General features: G+C 39.9%; 1 protein-coding gene across 1 annotated transcript; it reads left to right on the top strand.

The window, feature by feature from the left end:
• The first annotated feature begins 9,764 nt into the window (after window positions 1–9,764).
• Window positions 9,765–15,225, top strand: pcna.S (proliferating cell nuclear antigen S homeolog). Its single transcript, NM_001087542.1, is given in 6 exon segments — window positions 9,765–10,023; window positions 12,121–12,218; window positions 12,804–12,871; window positions 13,579–13,773; window positions 14,240–14,363; window positions 14,932–15,225. Coding segments are annotated over 6 exon segments (786 nt in total). The 5' UTR covers window positions 9,765–9,802; the 3' UTR covers window positions 15,012–15,225.
• The last annotated feature ends 67 nt before the right edge of the window (window positions 15,226–15,292 follow it).

Below are 15,292 nucleotides of genomic sequence, written 5' to 3'. Positions count from 1 at the left end.
TGAACCACCCCTAAAATATAGTCCACAATCCAACATGGCCCAAGGTCAGTTGATATCTAGAGAAGCTAGATTCATAGGGGAGAGTAACATAATGGAGCTAATATAGGCCAGTCAGCTACCAACATCTCGCTATGTAGTGGGCATACGTAAGAGACTTTCTGTGGTTTGGCCATCTGTTTGGTTGCTCCTTAGGCTTTCATCACTGCCTGAATAAGAAGATTTAAACAGAATCAGGTGTGTTGCTATCCCCCTCCGATACGCTGTAAAAAAGCATTAGCAGATGACATTTCTATTTTCAAGAGCTTGTCTGCAGTCTGATAGATTATTGGAAAGCTTATGGAAACTGAAGTGGTTATATATGCCCAGGTGGAGGAGAATTAAGTTGAACATACTTCTCAAACAAATTGGTCCATAAATTATTTTAGTTGTACATGTCGTTGTTTTGGAGATGGTAGCGCACTAACCTGTGAGTTTGCCAATATCTAGGTCTTTAATCCAAATGGCTGCCAAGTAAATACCCATGGTCAGATTAAGGGGGTTATTTATTAAAGTCCGAATGTTTTTTTTTTTTTTATTATTATTATTATTATTATAAAATCCGTATTTTTAGTGGAAAACAAAATCTTGAATTTTTCGAGATTTATTATACCCCGAGGATGGGAAAAAGTCAGAATGCGAAAATCCAGCATTTCAGACCTACAGAGGTTGTATATAAGTCAATGGGAGAAGGCCCTATCTTATTTGGAAATTTCTATGGCCTGCGCTGGAATTAGCCTGAAAATCAGACTATTTTGGGCAAAAACCCCCAAAACCTTGAGCGATTCTGAAAAAATCTCTTTAAAAAATGTATGATTTGGATTTCGGCTCGATTTTATCGAGTTTTTCCCTGATCCGATTAAATTGTGCCTTTTTAATAATAAAAAAGATCAAATTGTGTATTCTAGTTTGGTCTGACATTTTTTATTTATTTTAAATATAGTACAGAAAAATTTGGATTTTGATAAATAAGTCCCCCCCCATGTTATTAGACAATCATTTTGCGTTAATTACAAAAACTTCAGTCTAATCACAGGTAAGAAATTATTCATGCAGCGTTTTCCATTACAATCGTGGTCTCCTCTATTGCATTCCAAGCAACCTGGACAAAGCTAAATGTGTTTTTTAGAAAGATACAACAATAAGGGGCCCATTCACTAAGTTCGAGTGAAGGAATAGAATAAAAAATACTTCGAATTTCGAAGTATTTTTTTGGCTACTTCGACCATCGAATTGGCTACTTCGACCTTCGACTACGACTTCGAATTGAACAATTCGAACCAAAAATAGTTCGACTATTCGACCATTTGATAGTCGAAGTACTGTCTCTTTAAGAAAAAACTTTGACCCCCTAGTTCGCCACCTAAAAGCTATCGAAGTCCATGTTAGCCTATGGGGAAGGATCGAAGGATAATCGAATCGAACGAATTGCGCAAAATCCTTTGACTTCGATACTCAAAGTCGAAGGATTTTAATTCGCCAGTCGAATATCGAGGGTTTATTAACCCTCGATATTCGACCCTTAATACATCTGCCCCTAAGCCTGCACTTGCATTTTTTCCCTCTAACTGAATTCTGTTATCACTGTGTGGCATGCCCTTTAGTAGAGCAAATGTTATCATATAAAGAAAAATCAAGTGACTCATCGTCACTGGAGGGTTTCTATAAATATTCTCTCACACAGGCTTATTTTAAGTGCAGCATAGATCTTTGTGTTTCAAGGGTAATCTTGATTTGTTCCAGTGTTACTGTGAAATATATTGATATCATGCCCTGTTGTGGTAGATACAATGTCTAATAATGCAAGGCAGGAGTCGAGGATGAATTGATACAGGTATCGGATCCGTTATTCAGAAACCTGTTATCTAAAAAGCTCTGAATTATAGGAGGCCATCTCCCGAAGACTCAATTTAAATCAAATAATTCACATTTTTAAAATGTTTTCCTATTTTTCTGTAATAATAAAACAGGACCTTGTAATTGATCCCATCTAAGACATAATAACTACTTATAGGTGGCAAAACAATCCTATTGGGTTTATTTAATGTTTACATTTTATTTTGTGTATATATAAAAAAGGAAATGTTGGCACTATCTCAAAGACATTTGTTTAACCTACATTTGACTACATGTGCATAAAGTAATTTTGCAGTTTTATAAACACACAGGACTTTTTACGTGGTTTACAGTGGCATTAATATGTTCCAACATCTTTCTAAAACAAAAAAAACCTTTATAACTATGCCTCGTGTGCAAATGTATAGTTATGTGCATGAATAGGAATTATCTCAGGCTCGCAGCAACACAACGGTGGAAACACAACAGAGGTAGGGCTTTGCACAGACAACAACTGAAATACTGTTGTACAAAGCAACGCTCATAGAAAACACACTGCAATGATTTGCCATAAATAAATGTACAGGATAGAAATGAATGGTGTATCAGTGATAACTATTTGCAGTACAGGTATGGGACCTGGTATCCAGAATGCTCAGGACCTGGGGGTTTTCGTATAACGGATATTTCTGTAATTTGGATCTTCATATCTTTAGTCTACTAGAAAATCATGTAATCATTAAATAAACCCAATAGGCTGGTGTTGCTTCCGATAAGGATTAATTATATCTTAGTTTGGATCTGGTACAAGGTACTGTTTTATTATTACAGAGGAAAAGGAAATCATTTTGAAAAATTTGGATTATTTGGATAAAATGGAGTCTATGGGAGACAGCCTCCGTAATTCGGAGCTTTCTGGATAACGGGTTTTCAGATAACGGACCCCATACCTGTATTTTCTTATTTGTGAAAATGGCTTCTTAATTCTGTAAAATATTCAAATTTGCTGCATGGAAAATGTATCATTGCTTTAAACAACAAACCAGTTGTATCCTGCTCACAAGCCTCAGGTCAATGTAGCTTGTTTCCCTTTTTTCCATTTTATCATTGAATTTCAGCATCATTTGCTTGAAGTTGTGCCAGATGCAGTTGTGCGTGATGCTCCACACTAAGAGGCCCATGTATCAAAGGTCGAATTTCGAATTCATGTGAATTTTTTAAAATTCTAATATACTCACAATTCGACTAGGAGGTTAAACATTTGAATGTCTAATAATATTCGATCAAATGGTTCTGACCCGAAAATTCAAAACGTATTCAATTTGTATTTGCACGAATAGTGTTTTTCTCCTGAAAAAAAACCTTGGATGTCAGGAAGGTTTTTAACATCTCCAAATGGCTCAAAGGACCTCTGCCATTGACTTGTGCATAAACTCTTCAGCTTTTAGGTGGCAAATATATGCCCCTAATTGTCTTGCGAATATTTGTGCGGCTTACATTTATACATTGCGGATGGTGTCAGCAACAACACAACCACCATGCAATTTGCTTGCTGTAAGTCCGTAAAGTCAGGTGCATCTCCCTAGTGAAACCCTGGAAATAATAGTGCCAGTCTTCACTTGTCAATAATTCACTTGTGTGTTATTTATCAGAGTGGGCTGGGCAGGGTAAGTGTCACTCCTCTCGAGCAAGTGCAAGTGCAAAGAGCATAAGTAACTTTTATAAATGGTATTAATCACTGCACAGTTTTGTACTCGTTTTACTATGGTGCCCTAGCGTGTGCATTTTGGCATACACTGACAATAATCTTGTAGATGGCAGGTCCTTTTTCTTTTCTAAAAGTTTTTGCCACCTTAGAAGATATAACAACTATAGTGGTTGCCAGAAAAGCCAAGCCTCCTCTGTGTAATTGAGTATAATTTAAAAAATGTATGAATAAAAAGTAAAGTGGTTGGATAGATGAACTTGGCTGCAGTCGTGCACTTAAAACCCACTGCTACAGTAATTGTAACCTATTATTCCTTCAGAGAGAGGGAGAGAGAATAATAAAGGGAACTGTTAGGGCTCTTCTGTTTGCCCCTAACCAAACTGTTGTTGCACTTACCAACTTTATTGATTCATAAAACAAATATGTGCACATTCTGCATTTAGTCCTATGACTATTACAATGTTTTTTCTTATCAAATATTGAATTTTGAATTCATGTGATTTCTTTTTAATTAGAATATACTCACAATTCGACTGGGAGGGTATTTAAGAAAATATTAGAATGGCTAATATTTGATCAAATGGTTCAGACCCGAATATCCGAATCGTAATTGATTCGTATTTGATTCGTACTAGTCTAATTTTTCTCCAAAAAAAAAAAAAACTTGAATGTCAGGAAGGCCATTAACATCTCCAGATGGCTCAATGGACCTCTGCCTTTGACTTGTACATGAACTCGGCAGGATTTAGGTGGCGAATATTTGAATTAGGAATGTTTCCATGGTCGAGTTGTGATTAATCTCACATACAAATTTACATTAGAATAGGGGGAGTTAAATTTGAATGTGTGAATTTTGACACTCGATAATTCGAATTTACTATTTGACCCTTGACAAATCTGCTCCTAAATGTCACCTAGTTTTCAGACTGGACCCCTAGCATCTGCCAACCTCTGCCATGGTGTGGAACTGATAGCAGTCTTGTTATACAGTATTTTTTTGGGGACGAAAAGGAAAATTTCCTGTATGGAACTTCAGTTTCTTTAGTCTCCCAAGCAGCATGTGGTTTTTAATCTTGCCTTAACTACAGTATATTACAAAGCCTCAGAAAAAAAGGAAGGAATGGGTAATGGAGGGAACAGTACACAGCCGAGGTGAAGATGGAGGGACAAGAGGAAAAAGTCAGGACAGGAGCACCCCTGCGTGAGTGTCCAGTTCCGTTACTGTCCTCTGCACTGGTGGTTCTGACTTTTGAAACAGCTATTGTGAGGACAGCTAATTAACAGGCCTATAAAGGAACGTGCAAAACTGACTTTTCTTCCTTTAGGTGAAATCTTATTTTTAGGTTTATGCCCCTTTAAATAAAACATACAAGCAAAACTATGACTATTGTTCATAATGGAAAGCATTTCTAAGGTAATTACCTCATCCATAATTTATTACACAAAAGTAATACAAGCTTGTCTGTGGAAAAATCTTTACTGCTCTTTGGAAAGGTAAATGTATGTCTATTTTAAGATGTAGGACTGTAATTAGTTTTTAGACATTGCAAAAAAACAGATCCATTTTCAGCATGCTCTGTAGATCCCTTCTGTAATGCTTCTGTAATTTAAAATGATTCAGCTATGACAGACCAAGATAAAGGAGAAATAAACATCGAGCAAGTGGATTTACCTACCTAGGTAATCAAGTAAAATATTAATTGAAACTTTCAAATGCAGGAAAAGGCCATATTGTCGCCAAAATATATTGCTGTAGTTTCCTGTTTTAGCCACTAGATCAGGGATCCCCAACCTTTTGAACCCGTGAGCAACATTCAGAAGTAAAAGGAGTTGGGGAGCAACACAAGAATGAAAAATGTTCTTGGGGTGCCAAATAAGGGCTCTGATTGGACATTTAGTAGCCCCTATATGGATTGTCAACCTACATTGAAGCTCTGTTTGGCAGCGCACATGGTTTTTATACAACCAAAACTTGCCTCCAAGCCAGGAATTCCAAAATAAGCACCAGCTTTGAGGCCACTGGGAGCAACATCCAAGGGGTTGAAGAGCAACATGTTGCTCACGAGCTACTGGTTGGGGATCACTGCACTAGATGCTATCATTGAGTACCAAACCCTGTTAAAAAGGGTGTTTCCATTTTTGCAAAAGCCCATCCTGGTAAAAGAGGGTCATGTGTAGCCCATGCAGGGGTGCTTCGCCAATGAGGCGAGTTGAGGCTGTCGCCTCAGGCGGCAGCGCCCCACTAGGTACCAGGGGCAGCAAAAATGCTGCTCCTGGTACCTCCGGTGGAGGGGGGGCAGCAGCAACTGCTGCTGCCTCAGGCGGCGGAGGGGCCAGGATCGCCCCTGAGCCCATGCTCTATCACACTAGTTGGAAATTGTCTAAATCAGCCAAATAGGTGCTACATACCCCTTTAAGAAATCCTGTAGCCATACCCATTTCTAAATTATCTTATTCTGCCAGTAGACAGGGTTTTGCCAGAAGATGTAATGGTCTGTATATGGATAACAGGCAGCAAAGGAATTCCAACGGCACACAGGACTGTGAGAAATCTTATTTCAATGCGGAGTTCTTATTTCAATGCGGAGTGCGATGCAACGTTTCGGGGAGTAGAACCCCTTTGTCAAGCATACGTGATCTACATACAAAGTGCAAATAAATAGAGCAGTGCATTGTTCAATTAGCGTGTCATCATTAATTATCCAATCAATGTAAGTTAAGAACACATCTAAAAAAAACTCTCATATATAGTTAAAGTGATCCAATTAATAGTGTACAATATGTAAAGTGTCATAAAAGTACATACAATAGAAAAACTAATACCCACAGAAGTGTACTCGATAAAAGGAACAAAATCACAATGAGTAATCAAAAAAAATTATTACAATAATATTAACCAATAATATTAACTGTGTCACACTGCAGCCATAAATGGTTAAATTAACCCTTGCAGGGATTCTTCCAAAATTAATCTTACCCTATACAGGGAAAAGGGGAGGCTGACCCTGCTTTCAAATTATGCTGCCATTTGTAGTAATTATCTGTAAAAGGGAAAAATTTAAAATTTAAAAGCTGACTAAACTATACAAAGTTTGATTACAAAAAGCATGACATGTTAAAATCCTCATTGAGTCCCTTCGGATCACGAGTTTGATGAAGCCAAATCCAAAAACATTCTCTTTGGAGAAGCAACCTTTTGATATCCTGCCCATGCCTTGCGGTAACCTTTTCCAATATCTGCCATCTGACTTGTGACCATGGAAGAAAAAATGTTTAGCCAATAGTGTCTCTTTCTTTGTCTTGCCCTTCTCTTTGACATCACTATTACTATCTGCTTTAAAATTTCGTATAACAGATTTGTGTTCATTTAAACAGGGCCGCTCCGGCCATGAGGCAAGGTGAGAATCTTGCCTCAGGCAGCACGGAGCGGCCAGTTACCAGGGGCGGCAAAAAGCCGCCTCTGGTAACTTTAAGAGCCGAATTTCCGTTTTTTAAAACGGAAATTCGGCTCTTCTAGCGCAGCGAGTGCAATAGCGCTCACTGCACTAGCGATGCGGCCCCTCCTCCACTCGCTCCGACGCTGGTAGTTAGAAGAGCGGAGCAGGAGGAGGGGCGGCATTGGGGCTGCTGCCTCATGCGGCAGCAGCCCCTGAAACGTGCCTGCATTTAAACGAATTTTTATCGGTCTAGTGGTTTGTCCTACATAGGACTTACCACACGGGCATTTGATACAGTATATGACATTCTGGCTGTATATGGATAAGACTATACACTATTTAAGTCATACTGCAGCTTAAAATGTTCTTACAGAATTGGAGAATGCTTGTAGCTTTATGGGATTTGCTCAAAAATACAGAGACCTCAATTTATCCTATATAGTTGAGGATTAAGATGTAGATCAAATTGGAACAACATCACTAAAAGTAGACCTTGCATTAGAAAAGTATGGGCACTCCTGGTCTATGGCATCTTACAGTAGACTCTTAGGCATTTGCTGGAATTAGTCTGTGTGTGGCCTATATAGATATCTCCCCACCTAGGGTTTAGCCAAACCACAGTGTACCCACTGCAGTACAAAACTGATGCTGCTTCCCCAAACTATTGCAATACTTCCCTGAAGTAACTTCCAGCTGAAAAAATGTACCAGTACAACTGATTCTGCTCATACTGTATAAAGTGAGTACAACGCATACAGTTCTCACTGTAAAAAAAAAACCCCTTTCAAAATATTAAGATGAAACCTCCTTTTTTTTTCTCTAGTCAGTGGATGCCCTCATGTCTGCTGGAGAAACTACTGTAAATAAAGCAGCAGTGTGCCCCTCTATATATTTATACATTCAAAAAAATGTCCCCTTAATTTATTGTATGCTGTGTATACCATTCCGAATGTACAGAATGTGAATCTACAGTGCCTAACATTGGTGAATGCAAAAATGTGAACATCCCCATTGGATTGACTAACTGGATCAGTGCTAAATAAAGAATAATATTATTAATAATATACTCACGGACATGGGGGTTGGGACAGGTGTCCATCAGCAATGGTCAACAGCTGCCTTTACAATACCACAGGGGCTGCATAACGATGTGCGAATGTGTACATTTTATTTACAAAACAATATTTTACAAATGGAAAGGAATGGTTCCAAAATGCCAGTGTCCAGTATAGATTTAACACAAGCTCTATATTGAGTTGCGAAATATGTTGGCACTCTATAAATACATGTTAATAATAATAAGTTAGATATTTCGAGCACATCCAGCATGCATCACTTGAATTTTATAGGAGTCACCCTGTTTGCCTCCTTCTCACCTGTTCACACTGGTAGGGTTGTAACCTTTAAATGCCAGCCTTTCTATATTTTTATAATTCTCCACTGTAAATAACACTGGCATCAAGGATCATTTTTACCAGTACAATACGGGACTGGGTGGCAATCCAACAGCTGGGGGTGTGTAGTTATGGTGGCAGGAAGGGGTTGTAGGTGTAATGGAGGTAATGTAGCATGGTCAAGAAAAACCTAAAATATAAAATTTTTTGGTCGACATGTTGATTTATATACTGCGGTTAGGATTGCTATCTTTTCTGGAAAAAAATACCACCCTTCATATATATATTTATCTTTTTTCCCTATTAAAGGAGAAGGAAAGGCTTGTACACTTTGGGATGCCAAATGTTAGGAAGAGGATCGCTCCATGGTGCTTGCGGGTGCAGTTTTCTGCTGATAGGAACACCGCCCCGGGTTTCAGGTAAGTAAATATAATCACTTGGGGGTGCCTAACATTTGCCACCCCCAATTGTATGAAGCCTTTCCTTCTCCTTTAATGACATTGGGATCAACTATCATTTTTATCGGCCAGGCCGGTAAAATACCGGCCAGGTGGCAACCCTAACCGCGGTCCAACTGAACTATCAGCGGCTGGAACTCCCAGCATCTCCATAACAACCTGTGCAGGTCAGGACTGAGAATTAAAATGGGCCCTGGCATTTCAGGTACACAGAGGCACAATAAGCCCCCACTTAATACTGACTTTCTATGGCACCTTATAGCAGCCCCCTCTGGCATTTGCCAGAACCCACAGATTGCCAGTCCGGGCCTGAACCTGTGGCTATCAGAGGGGATTTACGGTTGCCAAATTTTCTGGAAAACTTGCTGGCAGTTCTTATATTTCTTTCCTAATTCATAACAGTGGCAGCCATCAAGCATCACTTTGTCAGCTGAGCTGAAACAACCGTACGACCTGGTTAGTAAAAATAATATTTATTAGCAATATGAATAATAGGGTAGTGACATAGGAAGGCCTTAGTTTTCTCCAAGAAATGTTGTTTGTGTATTTTTTCTCCACAGCCTGGAGCCCCAACCTTTGCAAGGCCCCTCACAACTCCATGGCCTCCCTGTCCTATTGTTACTGATCAGTAAAGCTGATTATTCATAACACACAATATTTAATAGGAGTTTATTAATGCGACACAAGCAGAGGTTGTAAAAAGGAGAGAAGAATGAATTGTAAGTAGAACACACGGCGCAGTGACACTGACTAACTGCGGCACAACTACGAAAAGACATGAGGGCGGGTCATCATTTTGGCGCCGCACATTCGAGCAGTGACGTCATCACCGCTATTATATAAGCGACGGAAGGCACACTGGCGGGCTCATTTTGGCGCCTGAGCTTCAGTAGGTTTGAAGTACCGTCGCGGTAATCCCTTACAGCCGCCGCCATGTTTGAGGCTCGCTTGGTGCAGGGTTCCATCCTGAAGAAGGTGTTGGAGGCGCTGAAGGACCTAATCGATGAGGCGTGCTGGGACATTACATCCAGCGGCATCAGCTTGCAGAGCATGGACTCCTCGCACGTCTCGCTGGTTCAGCTCACTCTGCGATCAGACGGCTTTGACACCTACCGGTGTGATCGCAATCAATCTATCGGCGTCAAGATGAGCAGGTAAAACAGACATATGGGCTCTTCGTAAATGCGTAGGCGAGTTAGGAGGATAGTTCGGCAGTTTAGCGATTAATATATTCATACTGTCCCATAGGGAGGACACACTGCTTGAAGCGCGCTCATTGTATTTGACACCACTGTGCGCTACTCTTTATACCCCCCCCAGCTGTCATGGACTTGTCTGTTCAAGTCCGGACGATTGCGCGCGCAACCTGTCCGTGACGTAACGGACCCGCCAACTTCAACAAAAGCCGCTGTTGGCGGGAAAAGATTTGCCGGGTCCTTCATCGCGCGCTAATAAAGAAGCGTGTGGTGCAGCAAGATAGCGGAATAATCCGTTTTACCAGTGAACAAATAAAAATCTATTCCTCACAGTATTGCTCCGCACATATATAAATGTATTCCTCCCTTGAATTATTTTTCCCTGTACCACTATAACCATTTGTAAAGGGTTTCTGTTTTGTGCAGTCATTTTTCAGACTTGCCTGGTAAATGTCAATTGTTCCCTTAGTGCAATTTTAACCAACTTCATATCGGATTTAAATGGGCTGTTCACCTTCTACACTTTTCAGTTTATGCGTTTTCGTAAATACTTTTTTCAATTGCCTTGTCTTTTATCCTTTAGGGTTAGTTCACACGAGGAGATTCGGGGAGATTTTGTCGCCTGGCGACTAATCGCCTTTTCTTCTGAGTGACAATCTCCCCGAACTGCCTCCTCGTGTCTACCCATCCGCTATAATGAAAAGTCGCCTGCACTAAAGCACACGCAGCATTTTCCGAAGTTTCTTCGTGAGGCAAGGGCAGATGTGGAGTTTTTAAAAAAAAAGTTCCACCAGGTGTAAATATGCATAAACTGAACTACCACTGAAACTAATGGAAAACGCACTATGGTAATTCACACAGGGTGCTTGCAAGCCGAAATCCGCCACAGGACGCCCGTATTGGCCTTTTTCAGCAGAAACGCCAATACGTCAAGCAACTACCATATCAATAGAAAATACGCAGCGTATTTTAAATATGGCGTTGAAATTCTCAATGAGAAGTGCATGTTGGGAAAAGAAACCTACATGCTGAAAAACGCATGTTGACAGTTGCGTTTGGTTTCAGTGGCGTATTTACGCCCGACGTTTCTCTTTTAAAACAAACAGTCACTTCTGGCCTTGCCCTAAAAGTCTGTGACCCCTCCCAGAGCTGCATTAGAAGGTGAAAAATGAAACTTCACATTTCAACATTTGAAAAACTGTCATGACTAGAAAGTAATTGGGGGGGAAATGTCTTTAGTTTAGGGATGCACTGGATTCGGCCTTTTCCAGGAGGATTTGGCCAAATCCTTGTGCCTGGCTGAACTAAATCCTAATTTGCATATGTAAATTAGAGGCATGTAGGGAAATCATGTGAATTTATCACAAATTAAGAATTGTTTCCACTTTTTCCGTCCCTGGCACTAATTTGCATATGCAAATTCGGATTGGGTTCGGTATTCAGCTGAATCTATCACCATGGACTCTGGGGATTCGGGCGAATCCCAAATAGTGGATTCGGTGCATCCCTACTTTAGTTGTGGTGGACAACCGGAAACCAACTGAACTGACAAAGTGTTTGAAGGTGAAAAACTCCTTTAAATTAGGGTGTTCCAATACAAGTGCTGCTCAGAATGTCACTTTAAAAGAGAAGCAAACCCAAAAGTTAAAAAACCTTTATTACATAGACCCCAGCCTAATGCCCCCAAGTCTTTACTTACCCCACCGTGCAGATTCTGTCCAGCAAAGTTAACAGACGCCATCTTATTCTCTTCATAATCTTCGGAATGAAACCGGCAGTGCATCCGCAGTTGGAACAATTGTCTGTTTCGCGACAACTGCGCGTGCACTGAAACTCTAGAAAACTTTTGGATTTGCTTCTCCTTTAAATGGGCACATAGGACAAATGACATTGTGTGCTCATAAATTGTTGGAAAGACCATTAAAAGGGGATTCTGAGGCGCATTCTTACTCTGTCGCGGCACTCAGTCTATTGCTATGAAATTCCCAGAATTTGTACCAATTGGTCTACCTTTGTCATTCTCCTGATATGTTACATATGTTTAATCTTTCACAGTATGTCCAAAATCTTGAAGTGTGCCGCAAGTGACGATATCATTACTCTGAGGGCAGAAGACAATGCTGATACAGTCACAATGGTGTTTGAGTCGCCAAGTAAGTATTTGCAACTGGATTGCGCTTTCGTTGGCATAACTATTTTGATATCTAGTTAATTCATCATTCTAGTAATTGTCTGTGCAAGCTGTCATGACAAGCTTCCAGTCTGCATATTTCTTTTGCTCAGATGGCAACATTGAGACCATTATACTTTTTTTTTTAAACCTTACCTTTGTATAATGCAAATATATTGCAGTGTATTATTCTGTCTTCATATAACTAGCATCTTGATAATTTGTGAAACAATTTGTTCATGGAGATGTACTCTGTAAGAGTAATTACTGAACAGACGGTACCTGCTCAGCACTCCAATTATAGTAATGATTTAAACCTTTAAAGTTGTCCACATGCCTTGGGCACTAGCTAACATTGGGAACACTGTGACACAAAAGCTGATGCTGCAGAGCTAATTGTTCAATTTTGATGCAGTAAGTACTGGTGTCTGTGCAGCCATGCAACTTTAAATCCAAATGATTGCATTATAAGTGTGTAGGTAATGTATATTTTTATGTACTGTCTGTGTTTTATTTGCACTGTATGCTTTGGAAAGCCAGTTACATTTTTCATTGGGTTTCAATTTAGATCAAGAGAAAGTTTCAGACTATGAAATGAAGTTAATGGACCTTGATGTGGAGCAGCTGGGCATTCCTGTAAGTATCCTTATCATCTTAAGACTTGGATGCACACAAGAATTGTTTAGTGTTTTAGGGTGCCAGCTTTGGAGTTCCAAAAAGCTCTTAAAGGAGAATTCAACCTGTAATAAAAAAAACCCTACCCTGGGTAGACCCCTCCTCCCCCCAGCCTACCTGCCCCCCCCCTCGGGGTTCAAGGCAGCCATCTTCTTTCTTCAGTCGGGAAGTTTTGACGCATGCGCAGTTGGAGTAAATTTCCTGTGCATGCACCGAAAGTCATACATTTATGAAAATTTGTGACTTTCGGTGCATGCGGGACCGTAAATTTACTTCAGCTACGCATGCACCGAAGATGCCGTCAAGACACGAAGATTACCTGAGAAAAAGAAGATTGCTGTCGTGAACTCCGAGGCCAGAATCTGCATGTAGGGGTGAGTAAAAAATTAGGGGCACCGGTAGGCGGGGGGGGGGTCTATCCAGGGTAGGGGGACGTTTTTTTTTTTTCCATTACAGGTTGAATTCTCCTTTAAGGGGCAATATACATGAAGCTGGTAGGGAGCTTCCCTTCTTCTGTAGCCATGGCGGTTGTATGATGACCCACTATGCCCTTCACAAGTAAAAAAAAACCCAGTCTTTCTCCGGTGCAGTTAATGTTGGTTTGAACTCTAATGCAGTTAATTTAATGTTGGTTTCAACGCTAATGAATTATCTTGTTTCTTACACAGGAACAAGAGTACAGCTGTGTAATAAAGATGCCATCTGGTGAATTTGCACGTATCTGCCGAGATCTCAGCCAGATTGGTGACGCAGTAGTAATTTCTTGTGCTAAGGATGGGGTAAAGTTCTCTGCAAGCGGAGAGCTGGGAACTGGAAATGTAAAGCTGTCACAGACTTCAAATGTGGATAAAGAAGAGGAAGCTGTAAGTGATTTTAAAAATATTTCTAAATCATTAAGCAGCAACAGCAAACATGGTTTCCACACATGCTATAGTTTTATAGTGCCCCTGTACTTTCAGACAAGTAGTAGCTATATTGTTGGCATCTATTGTAAGTGAACATACTTTGAGCTCTCAATTAACAAACAGGAAGTCATGGTTTTGTTGCAGTTTGTCTTGTATGTGATCTGTTCTAGTTAGGGATGCACCGAATCCACTATTTTTGATTCGGCTGAATCCTTTGCGAAAGATTCTGCCAAATTCCCGAACCGAATCCTAGTTTCTAGTACATGCAGCATAACAGGCCCCACAATGAGAACGTTATAATTTAATGTACATGGTTAATATGAAAGGATAATTTTTTTCTTTTATCTTATTTCCCAGGTGATCTGTAATATTTATAGTGACTAATGGTTTTCCAATCTAATCATGTTTATTCCTTCTTTTTCAGGTTACAATAGAAATGAATGAGCCAGTACAGCTTACATTTGCTTTGCGGTATCTGAACTTCTTCACCAAAGCTACACCCCTGTCCCCAACAGTTATTCTCAGTATGTCTGCAGATATCCCACTTGGTGAGTATGTAGGGAAGCGGCACTTTTTTTTTTTCTCTTCTGGAACTTCTGTTTTGGAAACATACTGCACATACAGAGCTGTTGGATGCACTGAACCCTGAATTTATTCTGTATTTACTATTGATGCACCGAATCCGGGATTCAGCCTTTCAGCAGGATTCGGCCGAATCCTTGTGTCTGGCCGTACCGAATCCTAATTTGCATATCTAAATTAGGGGCGGGTATGGAAATTACGTGACTTTTCGTCACAAAAGAAGAAATTTTTTTGCCACTTTTTCCTTTCCTGCCACTTGTCAGATTTCAGTTTTCCATAAGTAGGACCAATCTTGAATATAGATATCATGCCAGCTCCTGTATGTGGAAAGGCTGGAGGTAAAATGGGCTGTGGATTATAAAATGTTATTTTTAAACCATCTCACAAAGTGCCTTAAATGGTTGCTGAATGAATAATAAAATGGTGATTTATGTCCACTTCATATTCGTTAAATGTATGGTGCATCCAATTATATAGTTTTTTTTTTTTTTCCTCCAAAAAGGTTTTGCTGACTATCTCTTATTGTCTTTACAGTTGTGGAATACAAAATTGCAGATATGGGACATGTGAAATACTACCTGGCTCCCAAGATTGAAGATGAAGAAGCTTCTTAATGTCTGAACTAGCTTATTTTATAAACCTCAACTGAACGTCCAATGGCGCTTTCACACACCTGCCTTGTTTTAACAGCTTTGGCTGAACCTACCCAACTTGTACCAACTGGCTGTACTTCTAGGCATGTCTGTAGATATTTTTGTAAATACGTCACGATTTTTGTAAAATCTCTGCCCTAGGAGGTCAATAAATCTTTGTAATAACAAACACGAATGGGTTTAATTTTGTCTGATCATAATTCGATTGTTGGGTATTTACCCAAGAATTAAACACCTGGTAT

The sequence above is a fragment of the Xenopus laevis genome, chromosome 3S (genome assembly GCF_017654675.1).
Source record: "Xenopus laevis strain J_2021 chromosome 3S, Xenopus_laevis_v10.1, whole genome shotgun sequence".
Taxonomy (NCBI): Eukaryota; Metazoa; Chordata; class Amphibia; order Anura; family Pipidae; genus Xenopus; species Xenopus laevis.
The sequence above is the reverse complement of the archived record's forward strand: the minus strand, read 5'-3'. Positions and strand labels throughout refer to the sequence as shown.